The sequence below is a fragment of the Tachypleus tridentatus genome, chromosome 3 (assembly GCF_004210375.1).
Source record: "Tachypleus tridentatus isolate NWPU-2018 chromosome 3, ASM421037v1, whole genome shotgun sequence".
In the NCBI taxonomy this organism is placed as follows: Eukaryota; Metazoa; Arthropoda; class Merostomata; order Xiphosura; family Limulidae; genus Tachypleus; species Tachypleus tridentatus.
In genome coordinates, this window is record NC_134827.1 from 25,569,187 (window position 1) to 25,585,204 (window position 16,018).

The 16,018-nt window shown below is 36.6% G+C and overlaps 1 protein-coding gene across 3 annotated transcripts; it reads left to right on the plus strand.

Moving 5' to 3' along the window:
• The first annotated feature begins 1,237 nt into the window (after positions 1–1,237).
• On the plus strand, positions 1,238–15,148 carry LOC143246563 (hairy/enhancer-of-split related with YRPW motif protein-like). 3 transcript variants are annotated; one of them, XM_076493479.1, is made up of 5 exons: positions 1,238–2,327; positions 10,819–10,876; positions 11,725–11,808; positions 12,740–12,812; positions 13,475–15,148. In XM_076493479.1, coding segments are annotated over exons 1-5 (855 nt in total). In that variant the 5' UTR covers positions 1,238–2,325; the 3' UTR covers positions 14,113–15,148. The 3 variants fall into 3 exon arrangements, with proteins under 3 accessions (XP_076349594.1, XP_076349593.1, XP_076349596.1); XM_076493478.1 differs by lacking the exon at positions 1,238–2,327 and adding an exon at positions 9,178–10,455; XM_076493481.1 differs by lacking the exon at positions 1,238–2,327 and adding an exon at positions 10,463–10,518.
• The last annotated feature ends 870 nt before the right edge of the window (positions 15,149–16,018 follow it).

Genomic DNA, 16,018 nt, shown 5'->3' on the forward strand with positions numbered 1-16,018 from the left:
AATTGTCTAGCACAAGTAACGTAATATATTTAGTAATAATGCTCACTACCTACAGCGCGTGCACACAAAATGCACAGCGAAAACATACAACGAAGGAGTGGACAACTATCTTTAAAATCAACAACTAGGTGATTCAAGAAACGATCATAAATAAGAAATAAGTTGATCAAATTAATTAATCTGGCCCAGCATGGCCAGGTGGTTAGGACGTTTGACTCACAATCTGAGCATCGCGAGTTCGAATTTTATATTTATGTCCCTTAGTCGTACTAGTAAAGATGATTGATTTGGTTTATTTTGAATTTCGCGCAAAGCTACACGAGAGCTATCTGCACTAGCCGTCCCTAATTTAGCAGTGTAAGACGAGAGGGAGAGCAGCTAGTCATCACCACTCACCGCCAACCCTTGGGCTACTCTTTTACCAACGAATAGTGGGATTGACCGTCACTTTATAACGCGCTCCGACGGCTGAAAGAGCGGGCATCTTTAGTGTGACAGGGATTCGAACCCGCGATCCTCGAATTACGAGTTAAGTGCCTTAATCACTTGGCCATGCAAGATGAAAAAAAAATGATGTATCAACACTGTTGATTAACAATCTTAACACTTGAATCAGATATCCTCTCACTTTTTTTAGGAGACAACAATTTCGGATATCGTAATATCTCATAAGGCCTGACATTGCCAGGTGGTTAGGGTGCTCGGCTCGCAGTCTTAGGGTCGCGGGTTTGAAATCTTTGTCACACCAAATGTGCTCGACCTTTCAGCCGTGGGAGCGTTATAATGTTACAGTCATCCCACTATTCATTGGTAAAAGAGTACCCCAAGAGTTGGCGGCAGGTGGTGATGACTAGCTACCTTCTCTCTAGACTTCTACTGCTAAATTCTACATGGCCAATGCACATAGCCCTAGTGTAGCTTTGCGCGAAATTAGAAAACAAAACAAACAAATAAACAATCTCACACCGCGCAGATAACGAATCACGTAACCACAGGCACACTTACAGCAGACTTACATGGCCTAGCGCGTAGGGCGTGCGACTCGTAATCCGAGGGTCGCGGGTTCGCGCCCGCGTCGCGCTAAACATGCTCGCCCTCCCAGTCCACGGGGTGTATAATGTTACGGTCAATCCCACTATTCGTTGGTAAAGAGTAGCCCAAGAGTTGGCGGTGGGTGGTAATGACTAGCTGCCTTCCCTCTAGTCTTACACTGCTAAATTAGGGACGGCTAGCACAGATAGCCCTCGAGTACCTTTGTGCGAAATTTCCAAAAAAAAAAAAAAAAAGCAGACTTACGGATAGGAATGTGCTCCAAGTAACATGTAACATTTTCTTTAGCGTCATGCGGTTATCAGACATATGTATATTACAGAGTTTCTTCACAGAAATTTATTTTCCTTCTTCTATTTTAATATTGTGGCGTACTAATATTCAAAAGACGCTAGATAAAATAAATGCGTAATGTCTTTGTCTAATCGGTTAACGTTTGACAAAAAGTCTCTGTGAAAGGACAGTTAATTTTATTGTATGATGATGAATGGTGTTTATAAAAATATCCATCCGCCTCCTCTCAGTTTACCAAGTTGATTTATTTTGCGTATTTTTTTTTAATTTCTCGCAAAGTTTTTAAGCTGTCTGATGATTATTTGCATTTATTAACCAACCCTAATTTTAAGCGATAAATTAGATGGAAGGCAACTAATCAACGGCACTTACCGTCAACTCTGAGACTATTTCTTTTAACCAACGAATAGTAGGATTCGCCGTTATATATAAAGCTGTCGCGGTTAATAGCATGTTCGGTGACAGGTTTCGAACTCGCGAGTCGCGTACCTTTATTACCAGATCATTTCAGGTTTGTACCAATAAACAGATAGATAGAAAATAAATTTGAAATTTCGTTCTTCTGGAATACTTCGTAATTATATTTTTTAATAAAATATATTTAATATGTGTTAGTAATTGAAAATAAAAATGACAAAAAAAAAAGAGACTGCATTACAGTAACTATAATGTACCGAACACTAACCAGCAAACAGATTCGGAACTTTGTAGGTGACGCAACAAAAACATTTCGGCCATCTGTGATGAAGCCGATATATATTTAATGTTGAATGTTTTCCAATTATTTTCCAATTAGCTCAGTTCACGGTTTTCATGGCACGTGTCAGTATGCATGTCGGGCACGTGATAGATTCAACCACTACTTATGGAATAGAAACCGAAAGCTCCGAACACGCTATACTTACAGATCAAAATGTCCAGGATCATTCTTCTATAGTGATGGATGGGCGTCAAAACCTCGAACCGTCCACGTGAGGCAAGATGTAAGTGTGTCATTTTCTACACACTCAGAATTTGTTAACTTTAATGGAGGACTTCATATATTTTGTAAAATAATAATAATAAAAGCAGTTGAAATTAATCCGTATTATGGATGTTAAATACCCAGGAGGGTCAGGTACATCAGACCTCTTCCTCCCAACCATATTATGAATATAAGACTGTTTGTTTGTTTTGAATTTCGCGCAAAGATACACGAGGGCTACCTGCGCTAGCCACCCCTAATTTAGCAGTGTAAGACTACAGGGAAGGCAGCTAGTCATCAATGCCCACCGCCAACTCTTTTACCAACGAATATTACAACGAAAATTATGGGATGGATCGTTACGTTATAACGACCCCACGGCTGAAAGGGCGAGCATGTTTGGTGCGATGGGGATTCGAACCTTCGACCCTTAGATTACGAATCGAGTGCCCTCGTGTAGCTTTGCGCGAAATTCAGAAAACAAAAACAAATAAACTTCGAATGTGTTATGAAAGTGACACTGTGGATAGTAGGTGGGTAGTTCAAAGTTAGTGACGGATAATATGAGTAGTTTTCAAGTTAGGATTGTTATAATTATTTTCTATTCTGGGAATATGAAGACTTGCAAAACGACTTGAATGTAAAAAAAAACACTCTTAATAGAAAATGTTATTGTAACTTAAAAATGATGGTGAGTTAAGTCATCAACTTTTAGACTAATTCACAGAATATTAATTATTTTAATTTTCTTTTAAAAGTTGTTTTAAAGTTTAAAAAGAATAACTATTATTCCGTGTAGTTTGCTGTATAAAATATTGAACGTTTAGAAAAACGCATAAACGGAATGACGATGTTAAACTCAGCCTAAATATTTTATAAATCCATTAAAGAAAAATAAAAAGAGGAAGTAATATCCGCAAACTGAAACCTTTCCACAGTAACGGGAACTCACTCGAGTGCTGATCTCGTACAGGTTCGAAGTTGGTGGGAACAAACCACGATCCACGTGATCATGACCGCAAAACCTTTTAGCAATGTGAAAATTGTTTTGTATGCTGAATAAAACAGTCACATGCTCATTTAAAAAGAGTAATGATATTTCACGAGCGAAGCTCTTTTGTGTCTTACAATGGAACTTACAATATAGACAAAGTTCTATATTCAATTAAACGCATGGACATAATATTTATGATGCACAATATTTGTTCATTCGATACCTGTATATTTCTACACAATTTATTTTTATTAATTAGATATTCTTGTGTATTATAATGATTGTAATATTACTTAAATATGCTACTACCTCAGCATATGAAATGAAAATAAATTAAAGATTTAACGAAAACAATAAATCACAAGTACTATATTAGCACGCGCATTTATACAGAAACCAAGTGGTTTCATCATCATATACCATACGGCCTTGTATGTCTTTTACCTTGTGGAATACTGTTTTATTTGTATATGTTTTACCGTTTCCTGACATTTCTATGTATTTGATATTATTATTTCAAATACAGTTTATTTTTATTATTATTATTATGTCTTTTATTTTTATATAAATAGATGTAAAAATGTACTAGCCATTAGGATGTTACTTCAAGTGGGCGTATCCTACAAACCATTTTTTGTTTAATACAATGCGACTGTAATTCTCAAGTGCGAAGCCAAATAATGGGCTGTCTGCTTTGTGTGCATCACATATATAGAACTAGATTTTTAGCGTTATAAACACAGAATCCTACAGTTGAATTACCGGTTTTATGATACAAAATTTAGAGAAAAGGACCTTTACACTCCAGATTTTTGTAAAATAATTTTTATATTTTAAACAAGATTTCGCCTTTGAGGCTTCATTAGGGTTAATGAATCCTAATGTGATTCAATCACACGTATGTGTGATTTCAGGGTAATATTCAGTTAGCAACTAAGATGTCAAGATTATGTTATTACTGTCGTTTCGAAGTGAATACATCAAGATGACATTGTTTTCACTTATTTTTTATCGAGGAAATATATATTATTATGTTTATTTGTTTCGAAATAACTGAATCAATATTATATTAAATTGTTTTGAAGCAATTAAACATATTTTCAGTTGCGCGGATTTACTGCTACTAAATTTAAAACAAATGTTAAAATGTAATTTATCTACCAACAAATTCTTTGTAGAATAAACTAATGTAACATTCCTCAGTATGAAGTCTGTGATGTGAACATATCTACACAACTCTCAAAATAACAGTTTTTTAACATAACAACAACTTTTTATTAATTGTTAGTATTAGATTTAGTTATTAATTTATAAGTGCAATTAGAATAGCGTGATGCGATCTTGCCATCAGTGTATCAAACTGATCAAAATGTTTTAATAATTTTCAAAATGACCACTCACACTAAAATATTTATTTTGCATACGTATTTTACTTTACTCACCAGAAATTTATATCACAAGCAACTTGAAACTTTAAAGCAACGACTTTACGGCAGCTAATTTTGGAAGAACACTCCATAATCGAAGCGAGGTATGGCGAATGAAAAGAATAGATTAAGCCCTCACGTGTTTCACAGATTCCTTCTTTTCTTTACTGAAATTACACTCTTGAGTAAGGAGAAGAAAACCTCACAGTTAGTTTACCTGTCAACTCGTTAATAAGGCTAAGTAATTTATTATTACAGTACAATCACGTGTTTTTCAAATACCTAAAGTATTTTACATTCTTGTAACGAGGACAGAACTTTACATCAAACTCTGAAACTTGTCCCCATGTTTTTGTTTTCTTTCGCCAGTAAGTTAAGATTTCTCACTATGAGAAAATGTTTAACTGAAAAAGCCTTACTTATTTTTTAGTTGAATACAATTTTTATACTTGGTTTAAGCACTAAACGCTCAACTCGAATGTTTCACTCGCATATGAAACTTGGTCTTACCTCAACAGTGAAGAAAAATGCGTTCTCGTTAACCAATCCCTTGTTTGCCGCTTGGGGTTCAAAGAATGCACTTGCAGCTATTGCGCGTGTGCGAGGAGCGTGTGAGAAAGGCAAAGCGCGTGTTTTCCCATGACACGAGTCGTGTGTGTTGCAGCCTGCCAAATAAAAAGGAAAATTTGGATTGTAGTACCACACGTGGCAAATGAATAGAACAAAAGTATGATTTTATGCATCGACGTGTGTAAGGGCTTAGAAACTTATAGAAACTGTGTAATGATTGGATTAGGTATAGACGTTCATGGTAAGGATGCACCAGATGCGCTGTTGTGAGAATTAAGGTAAAATTAATTAAGTTTATAAGCACATTCTCTTTCATTTGGATGGAACTTGAAATATGTATGCATACATATATACATGTTAATTCTGAAATATATTCATTATGCACCAGACCTAGTTTAATTCTTTTCAACAGATTAACCATTCTACCAATTATACCATATAAATTTGGCAAGGCTAAATATCAAAGAGTGCCCGGCATGGCCATGCGTGTTAAGGCGTGCGACTCGTAATCCGAGGGTCGCGAGTTCGCATCCCAGTCGCGCTAAACATGCTCGCCCTTTTAGCCGTGGGGGTGCATAATGTTACGATCAATCCCACTATTCGTTGGTAAAAGAGTAGCTCAAGAGTTGGCGGTGGGTGGTGATGACTAGCTGCCTTCCCTCTAGTCTTACACTGCAAAAATAGGGACGGCTAAGGTTTATCCTCCTGGTTGGGGGTTATGCAGTGAGCTAACAATCTACTCACTTAAAAACCAGCCTGTTAATGAATCCGCAAGCGAATGCGGCCCTATGTTCCTTCAAGGAATCGAGAGGAATAAATAATAATAAATATCAAAGAAGACTGGCATTGTCTAATGACTAGGATACTACCACTAACGCTCCGTGAGGTGCGGAATCGACTCCCGTCACTGAATATACGCCTCCTTTCAGCCGTAAAGGCGTTATATGATACAGTCAATCCTACTCGGGTTCGAATCCCCGTCACACCAAACATGCTCGCCCTTTCAGCCATGGGGGCGTTATAATGTTACGGTCAATCTCACTATTCGTTGGTAAAAGAGTTGGCGGTGGGTGGTGATGACTAGCTGCCTCCCCTCTAGTCTTACACTGCCTAATTAGGGGCAGCTAGCGTCGATAGCCCTCGTGTAGCTTTGTGCGATATTCAAAAACAAACAACTTTATAACCTAATTTCAGGTACTTCTTTACCTCTCGTTGTAACTGGTTTTTAATTATCAGGTCATACCATATATAATGTCCGAAAATTTAATACAGAAAGTGCATCATCATTTATGTTTTTGTAGAAGGTTTTAATGACTAAAACATGTAGTAGGACGTGTATAAAAATGTTCAGACAAATAAAAAAAACTAACCCAACTCCACCTTTTCAAATAATTAATCAAATAAGCCCTTATGAAGGTGGATGTGTCTGAGGAGCACATCAGGTATGTAATGATTTGTGAGTTTAAAAAGGCAACAGTGCAGCAGAAACTACACGAAACATTCAAATTGTTTAGGGGTTGGAGTCTTTCAATAAAAAAAATGTGGAAGGTGGTTTCAGAAATTCAGATCAGGTAACTACAGCTTAAGTGACATGCCACGTTCAGGTCGTCCTGTTGAGTTTAATGACGACGTGCTGCTGACTGCACTTGATGAAGATTGTGCTGTAACAGCTGAAGAACTAGCACAGAAGCTTAATTCAACCCATTCAACAGTTCACCGTCATCTGCAACAGCTAGGAAAGATGTCAAAACTTGGAAAATGGGTTCCTCCATCATTTTAGAGAAGCCAGCTTTGAAACAAGAGTGAACATTTGCACTTCTCTGCACTGTCGTGAACGTAACTTACCTTTTTGGACAGGTTAGTGACTGGAGACAAAAAATGGATATTTTATAAAAATGTTAAGTGCTGCAGACAATGGCTTAGTGCAGGTACACTGGCTAAAGCACAGCCCAAAATGGACCTCCACTTTAGGAAAGTCTTATTAAGTGTTTGGTGAGATATTGTTGGTGTTATTTACTTTGAGTTGTTGCCACTCAATGTAACGATTGCATCAGACTTCTATTGTCAACAGTTAGAGCACTTGAATGTTGCACTGAAAGAAAAGAGGCCAACTTTGATCAATCGTAAAGGTGTTGTGTTACACCAGGATAGTGCACGGCTCCATACAGCAGTGATCAGACCTGCAAAGATTGAAGAGCTAGACTGGGAACAACTTCCACATCCTCCTTATTTTCCAGACTTTTCTCCATATGATTATCATCCATTCCGAAGTTTACAGAACTATTTTGATGAGCTTGGAACACATGAAGATGCCAAAACTAACCCCTGTACATTCCTTTCTTCCAAACCACAAGAGCTTTATAGAAATGACATTCAGAAACTTGTGAATCGTTGACAGGAAATAATAATAATGGAACGTATATTATTGATCAAATAACATTAAAAGCGTTTGAAGTCCTTTCTCTTTTTGTGAACCTAAAATCGGACATTACTTAAGGGATGACCTGATATCTGAACTGGCGGTAAACCTTAACGTATTGAATAATATATTCCAATAATCAGTAATTTCTATTAGAGATTTTTTATTGATATTGTGATATGTGTGGTCTGGTAACAACAAACAATTAATGTTACCTAGTAAAATGATAATCTTCTACACACATCCAATATTACATAGTGAATTAGTTACTATCACCAAACAGTCAGTGTTACATAGTGGATTTATTAGCTATACCAACAGCCAGTATTACACAGTAAATTGGTTACTGTCAATAGTCAGTGTTACCTGGTGGATTAGTTTAACAAAAAGTCAACGCTAAATGGTGGATTTATTAGTTTCGACGAATAATAATTGTTACAGTTATATTAAATAAGTCACTTCCAACAAAGAGTAGATTAATTTAACATACAGAATTGGTTTAACCCCACGTTTCAAAATAACGATTTAATATAATCAAACATGGTTTAGATTTTATGCAGTATGAATCTGAATAATCAAAATCGAGGCGTCAAGCATAGCCTTGCAGTTAAAGCTAAAGTGCACATGCAATTTCTGTATTGCATAAATATTTGTAAAACTGACAAGTTGGCAAAGATTGTTGATTTATTAAATACCCTCGTATATTTAAAGTTGTGTACATTTACAAACCGATATTTACATGTAAAAATTAACACGTACCTTAACAGAAGTGAATTGTGCATTGGTAAATTGACGAGCATATTTCGTAAATGAACAATTATATTTAATAAACAAACAGATAGTTTAATAACACTAAGGAGACCCGGTACGGCCAGGTGGGTTAAGGCGTTCGACTCGTAATCTGAGGGTCGCGGGTTTGGATCCCCATCGCACCAAACATGCTCGCCCTTTCAGCCGTGGGTGCGTTACAATGTGATGGTGAATCCCACTATTCGTTGGTAAAAGAGTAGCCCAAGAGTTGGCGGTGGGTGGTGACGACTAGCTGCCTTCCCTCTAGTCTTACACTGCTAAATTAGGGACGGCTAGCGCAGATAGCCCTCGTGTAGTTTTGCGCGAAATTCAAAAACAAACAACACCACCAAGGATAACTTTATAAATTGTGATTAATATTTAATAAATCGATAAGTATACTTAATAAATAAATATACGATTTAATAACACTAAGAATAGCTCTATAATTTGTTAGTTAGTTATCACCATTAGATTTCATCGGTTTCGGATTCTTCAACAAGTATTTAAGTGAGTAGGTTGTTAGCCCACTCCACCCAGCCGTCCCTACTTTAACAATGTAAGACTAGAGGGAAGGCAGCTAGTCATCACCACCCACCGCCAACTCTTGGGCTACTCTTTTATCAACAAATAGTGGGATTGACCGTAACATTATAACGCCCCCACGGCTGGGAGGGCAAGCATGTTTGGCGCGACGCGGGCGCGAGAACCCGCGACCCTCGGATTACGACTCGCACGCCTTACGCGCTAGGCCATGCCAGGCCTCTTTAATTTGTGGTCTTTATTTAATAAATAGACAATAACATATTGGGGAATTTTATAGGTTGTGACGTAAAGTTAGTAAATAAACAGACGATTTAATAACAAACAAGACTTTATAAACTATGAGGTATATTTAATAAATTAGCGAGTATATTTATCAGCCAATTCGTAAATTTACAAATCGTAGTGAAATACTTAACTTTACAAGTTGATTCGTAGTGTTTCAGGATACCAGGGATGAAGAGTTGAAGTAATGTGTAATATGTAAGTTGGATAACCAACTTAAGTTGTGAAGTTACACTTGGCGCCTCACATCACCCCACGTGGAATGTATTGTTACCTTGTTTTTCACGGTTTCATTAAATATTTATGTTTAAATGCCACATAACTTCCCACTTTCTGTGATGCTCAGACTACCATTTCATTAAGTTTTTTTTTTTCATTTTCACACTTGTGTGTGCGCATATACAAAAGTTTAAAGGACTTTTCCGTTTTTTTTTGTTTTTTTTTCTTCTCAGGTGAGGTGGTTCAAATGTAATAAGTTTTATGACAGTTTAAAATAATTTAACCCATACTTACTGATGCAATGTTAAAAATCCACTTTTTAAAATTGTTTACTGGAGTGTTATGAATTATACTTACTTGTTCCTGGATTTGAGGATTGCTTATCAGCCACAAGTTCTCACAGCCTCGCGGTCACGCAGAAGATGGTATGTGAAAACTTGTGCAGTCCTGAAGGAGTGTGAGAAAATTGGCTGCGTGATCGAACACACTATCTTGGTGAAGCTAGCTCATTGAGTCCCACGCTCACCCGCGCATCTGGCCCCCATAACACGAGCCACACGTGACCAATCAGCAGACACTCTCCAAGATTTTCACGTCAGCTAAATACACAAGTCGCTTGTCAATCAAAGGGCCTTCTCTCCATGGAGGCGGGATTTTCTCACAGTGCTATCTTTTTAACCGAACCACCGTGGGAACACTAGGTTCAGTTGGCAAACGTTCAAGCACAAGTTGGTCGTGTGTCCGCAGTATAAGGAACTTCCGCTGCGCGCGTGTCTAGATACTAGCGAAATTATCAAAAGTGTGGGCTCGTTTACTTAGAAGTCTGACTTACGATGAAAAGAGATTTTAGCGACATGGAATCTGAGTGTGACGACGTCTTCGGCGAGGAAGCAAGTAAAGGGTACGTTAACTTTTAAACCGGTGACTAGCACGTGCTGTACAGGATAGACACGTGAAATGATATGTAAACACGCACTTATTCAAAATTCTTCTGATTATATTGTAATATCAAGCAGACAAGCTTTATGTCTTTCATATACTTTTTTATTTTATGTTATATAATGGATACTGATACTTAATGTTTAATATTTTAAAGTTTCCAAGTTCCACATATAAATACTTTACATGTTAAGTTGTAGATTACGATGTTAGCCGTTAGGAATGATAATGAAATAGGGTAGATGTCTGTATCACAATCACGTACAACCTTTATTTTTAGTTTTTTAAATGCAGAGTTTTTTTATATGTTATTCTCACATTTCAGGACACCTACTCAAAGCAGTGAAAGCTGTCAGATACTCAACAAGAAGAAGAGACGTGGGGTAAGTATTAGGCTTATTTGAACTGTAGTTCGTAAATAAAGATCTAAGCCTAACGAACTTTGGTGAAGGAACTGTCAATAAATTACTAACTTTTGCTGTCGATGCACTTGGGTGTTGCTAGCCGTGAAGAGGATGTTGCTGATGTACAAAAGGATAATTTAGTGAGTTAGGAAGATGGATTTTAATTATCATATATGTAAGATAATATATGTAAGTTATCATAATTTGAATTATAAGTGTAATTTGGATTGGAATAACCTTAACAGTGTCATGAAAGAAAAGGATCTTGGCGTAATTAGTTGATCTAAAGCCACCCAAGCAATGTGCTGTCTCTAGTGGTAGGGCAAATAAGTTTTTAGGTTGTATCTATATAAATATTGATTACAAGTACAAAGAGGTTATAATATCATTGTACAGGTCACTGGTTTGGCCACATTTAGAATATTGTGTTCAGTCTTCATCTCCTTACCTTTGGAAAAACATTAAACTGTTGGAAAGGATTTAGAGAAGGGTGCTTGGGATGGAGAGCTAGTCATATGAGGAGAAGCTGAAGTCTCTCAAATTGTCTTCTCTTGTGAGGAAAAGAAAGAGGAATCTGATTGTAAAGGGAATTTATAGTCGTTTTGTTTATTTAACAGTGAAAACAGTAAGACTAGGCGACACAAATAAAAACTTCGTCGGGCTATAAATCACCTTCACCTAAGATAGTTTTATTTTTCTAATAGAGTGGTTGTAACTAGAAATGGGTCGCATTCGGATGTTGTTGGAACAGTAACTTTATCTCAGTCTAAGATAAAGTTTGATAAGTATATGAATGAAAGTCGTTACGATTTGATTTGATCTGACAGGTGATTGAAAAGAGACGGCGTGACCGAATTAACAGCTCTTTGTCTGAGCTTCGACGCCTGGTTCCTGCAGCGTTTGAAAAACAGGTGAGCATGCTACACTTTTTATATTTATGTCAAATATTTGTGAGTATTGGAGACAAAAAAAATCTTGATCACTACTTTAGTCATATGATGTAAAATTCTACGGTTATGTTCCATTTTCTTTTTTTAGGTGTTGGAACTTATTGACCTTACTTTTCTTAGTTACGATGGAATGACCACGATACATTTAACAAACAAACCTACGATTTACTAAAAGGATCTTTATAAATTATGACGTATACTTAATAAATTAATAACTTTATTTACTCAGTCAGCTCGTAAACTTTGTTATAAACGTACATGCCATTTTATAATCTCTTTGGGTAACAAGAGACGAAGAGACTAGGAAATGCATAATATATATAAACCGCACATTAAATTTAAATTTTAAAATTACACTTAGCGCCTCACATCGCGCCACGAAGTTTCTAGTTTGTTTTTCACGGTTTCATTAAATATTTAAGTACCATGCAAGTTCCAACATAACTAATTCCAACTCTCTGTGTTGCTAAGAATAAGTTTTTTCTTAAGTTTTTCTCTTTACATTTTTTTATGCATATGTACATAAAGTTCAATCGTGATAGGAAGATAAACTTCCACCTTATAGTTCGCGTCTAAGCAAGTTCCGGGTTCTAAAAGACGTGAAATGGAAGGGAACCCCTCTGAAAATAAAATAAAAATCAAATCATATGCTTAACTGTTACCTTAATGGATAAAAATCGTATATTCTGTTGCAGTTTTAATATTATATATATAAAAGATAATAAATACATTTTGTGTATATTATTTCTAAATTACCAGAGTGAGACCCCAAACGGTCCCTTGTTGCTTATGGTATAAAACTACAAAAGATCATTTTACTCATGTGATGTAACGATAGATAAAACTTTCCAGGATGTTACACTAAGTGTAAATGGTTTCTTTTTTCATGCAGGGCTCAGCTAAACTAGAAAAGGCAGAAATTTTACAAATGACTGTGGACCACTTGAAAATGCTCCATGCCAAAGGTAACAAAGTGTTAATATTTGTATATTCTTCCTAGGCCGTTGCAGTAATTATCGAAGTTAAGATGTGATTAAAAGTTTTAGGGTTAATATACTGCATGTTTTAAGTGTTACAACATGTATATCATTTTTCAAACGTTATAAATCTAGGAGGTTCATCTTGAAAAACGTTGGCTTTTTGATTTTAGCTTTGTAATCCATCATCTGTAACCTATGGTAAATCCGGTTCACAACCAGAACTACTGTTCTAATCAAAATATCTAGGTCGTATTTGACTAGATCTACTAATTTAACAACGTGTCTAGGTTTGGTTTATCAAAATTACTAATTGAAACCACAGGTTATTTACCAAAAATACTCATTTGACCAAAGGACCCAGGTCATGATTTTTTTCAGTTTTTCTATCTTCTGTGCTCGTGAAAGTAAAATGCCAGTCTTATAAAAATTATTTACAAACTTAAGTTGTTTTCCAATAGGAAATATCTTGCTGCTGAAACACTTCAAAACAATTAAGTATTGAAATAAACAAACCACAGTGATAAAATTAGTTCAGTGCTATACAGCAATTAATATTTTTCTTAATTAAGTGTTCAGGTTCAAATACAAGTTTTAATATGTTAGACCTCAAGTACATTTAATAAGATTAACGTTTTCTTTGCATTCAGGTTTCGATGCCTTTTCCTTTGATCCACAGAAATATGCAGCGGACTATCACAGTCTTGGTTTTAGAGAGTGCGCGACAGAAGTAGCGCGCTACCTGGTGGCGATTGAAGGAATGGATCTACAAGATCCTCTTCGATTGCGCTTGATGAGTCATCTTCAAAGTTACTCGGCTCAACGTGAATTTGTGATAAAACCATCTGCATCTCATAGTCCATGGAACCCGCCTACACCATTCAGTTCCGTCCCACCTCCAACGCCTCAGTACCCTCCGCCTCCTGTTGCGACACTTAATGTTGCAAGTATACCAACATCAAGCATAACTGCTATGGAACCTTCAACCGCTTCTTATACTAACGAAGATTCACGATTTAACCACACCTATTCTACTGATTCAAATTTAGGGTCCCATTCTGCACCTCACGTGCCACGTGTGACTCCTACATACGGCCCATCCTCATCTCTTCCTTCTTCAACTATGAATGCAAGCAGTTCTCCTATGGTACCCACTCTGGGTCAGATGCCAATGAACCAGTATTTAGCATCATATGGATTGCCATCTACAAACTATGGACCTTCTGGAGGTACCCAATTTGCATCAGTGAGACCATACCGACCCTGGGGGTCGGAGTTTGCTTATTAGGGGGGGGGGTATGTTATAACATTTGTAAAAAAAATATGTTGCGCAAAGTGAGTGAATGTTGAAAAGAATTGTTTGTCAGCTGGTAGATGGACAACTGAAGTACGTACAGTAATATGATGATCTATCTGTGCTTATAATAATTACTAGTGATGTTTAGTGAACATGCATATCAAGGAACGTGTATCTACATTCATATAGTGCCTTTTTAATTATTTTATATTTAAAAATTAATTTTATATAAATTATGCATGCTTAAACAATTATAAACACGTATGAATTTTATAGTATATAAAGTATTGATTTGTGTAATATATTAATTTCTGCTCAATATTAGTCATTTTTTACCGAAGTTAATACACAGTCATAACTAGTCACTTTAAATATCCTATTTATGTATATTTTTGTATGTTTATGTGTACGTATAAATATGCGAGTGCAGGGACGTCGCCAGTATTTATTTTTGAAAAGAAATACAAAGAAAGGGTCAAAGATTTGTTTGTTTTTTGAATTCCGCATAAAGCTACACGAGGGCTACCTGCGCTATCCGTTCCTAATTTATTAGTGTAAGACTAGAGGGAAGGCAGCTAGTCATCACCACCCACCGCCAACTCTTGGGCTACTCTTTTACCAACGAATAGTAGGATTGAACGTAACATTATAACGCCCCCACAGCTGAAAGGGCGAGCCTGTTTGGTGCGACGGGGATTCGAACCCCTTAACCCTCCTGGCCATGCCGGGCCTTGAGGGTCAAATGGACGAAGCTCCTCTTTGATATATAGTTGTTTTAATCACATTCAACCTTGTTTAAAGAAAGTTTCACGATCATGAGTCGATACTTTGTTTTCTGCTTGTTGTTTAAATATATTTTATATATACGTGTGTGTATGTGTATATATTTATTTATTTTACGGAAATGAACTATGCACAAATGCCAAATGCTTATATTAAACCAACTGGGCACGGCACCCCTGGAGTATTTTGTGCAGATTTTGATATATGAGGACTAAAATAAAATCTAATTTTATACCGAATTTTATTTAGTAGCGAGCTGTTTTTTCTCTCCGTATAAACGTCACTTATTATGCAGTGAATTGTCTTTCAATAAGTGATTTCCATTACTTTCTTTCTTTACATTGTCCTCGAATCCAGCTCCCATGTTTCATCAGATTTGTCACTAACATTAATCATCCTCTGTGTACTCCATGGAACCACAAAACGTGGTCATATTGTTATAATACTTCACCATAAGCAAGACTAAACAAGGTCGAACTCTCAGATAATTCTTGAAGTGAAAATCATATAATTTACATTCTCCATTTTATCAACGTATTTACTCAGAACCCAGTAATTGAAAGGTCTCAGAAATATTCTGCGAAAAAAAACCCCAAAAAATCTATTATTTTACCATAACGTCCTAATTCATCATGGGTGTTCATAGATTTACACCAAAGTGTACGAAGCTACTGCAAACAAGGGATTTAATATCATTTCATCACCCCCCCCCGCCCTGTAATAAAGCCTGCAGATTTCCATGATTGTCTGTAACAGCTTGTCAGATATATTTAACTACGAGTTTATTTCAAATTATGAGGATTTGGTAAAAACATGTTTGCTTTGAATTTTGCCCAAAACTACACGAGGGCTAACCATCTCTAATTTAGCAATGATAGACTTCCAAACTCTTGGGCTACTCTTTTTACAAACAAATAGTTGGAGTGGCCGTGATATTATAACGGCCACGGTTGAAAAGGCGAGCATGTTCGGTGATTGGGATTTGATTGTTTGTTTTTGAATTTCGCGCAAAGCTACCCGAGGGCTATCTGCGCTAGCCGTCCCTAATTTAGCAGAGTATGACAAGAGGAAAGGCAGCTAGTCATCACCACCCACCGCTAACTCTCGGGCTACT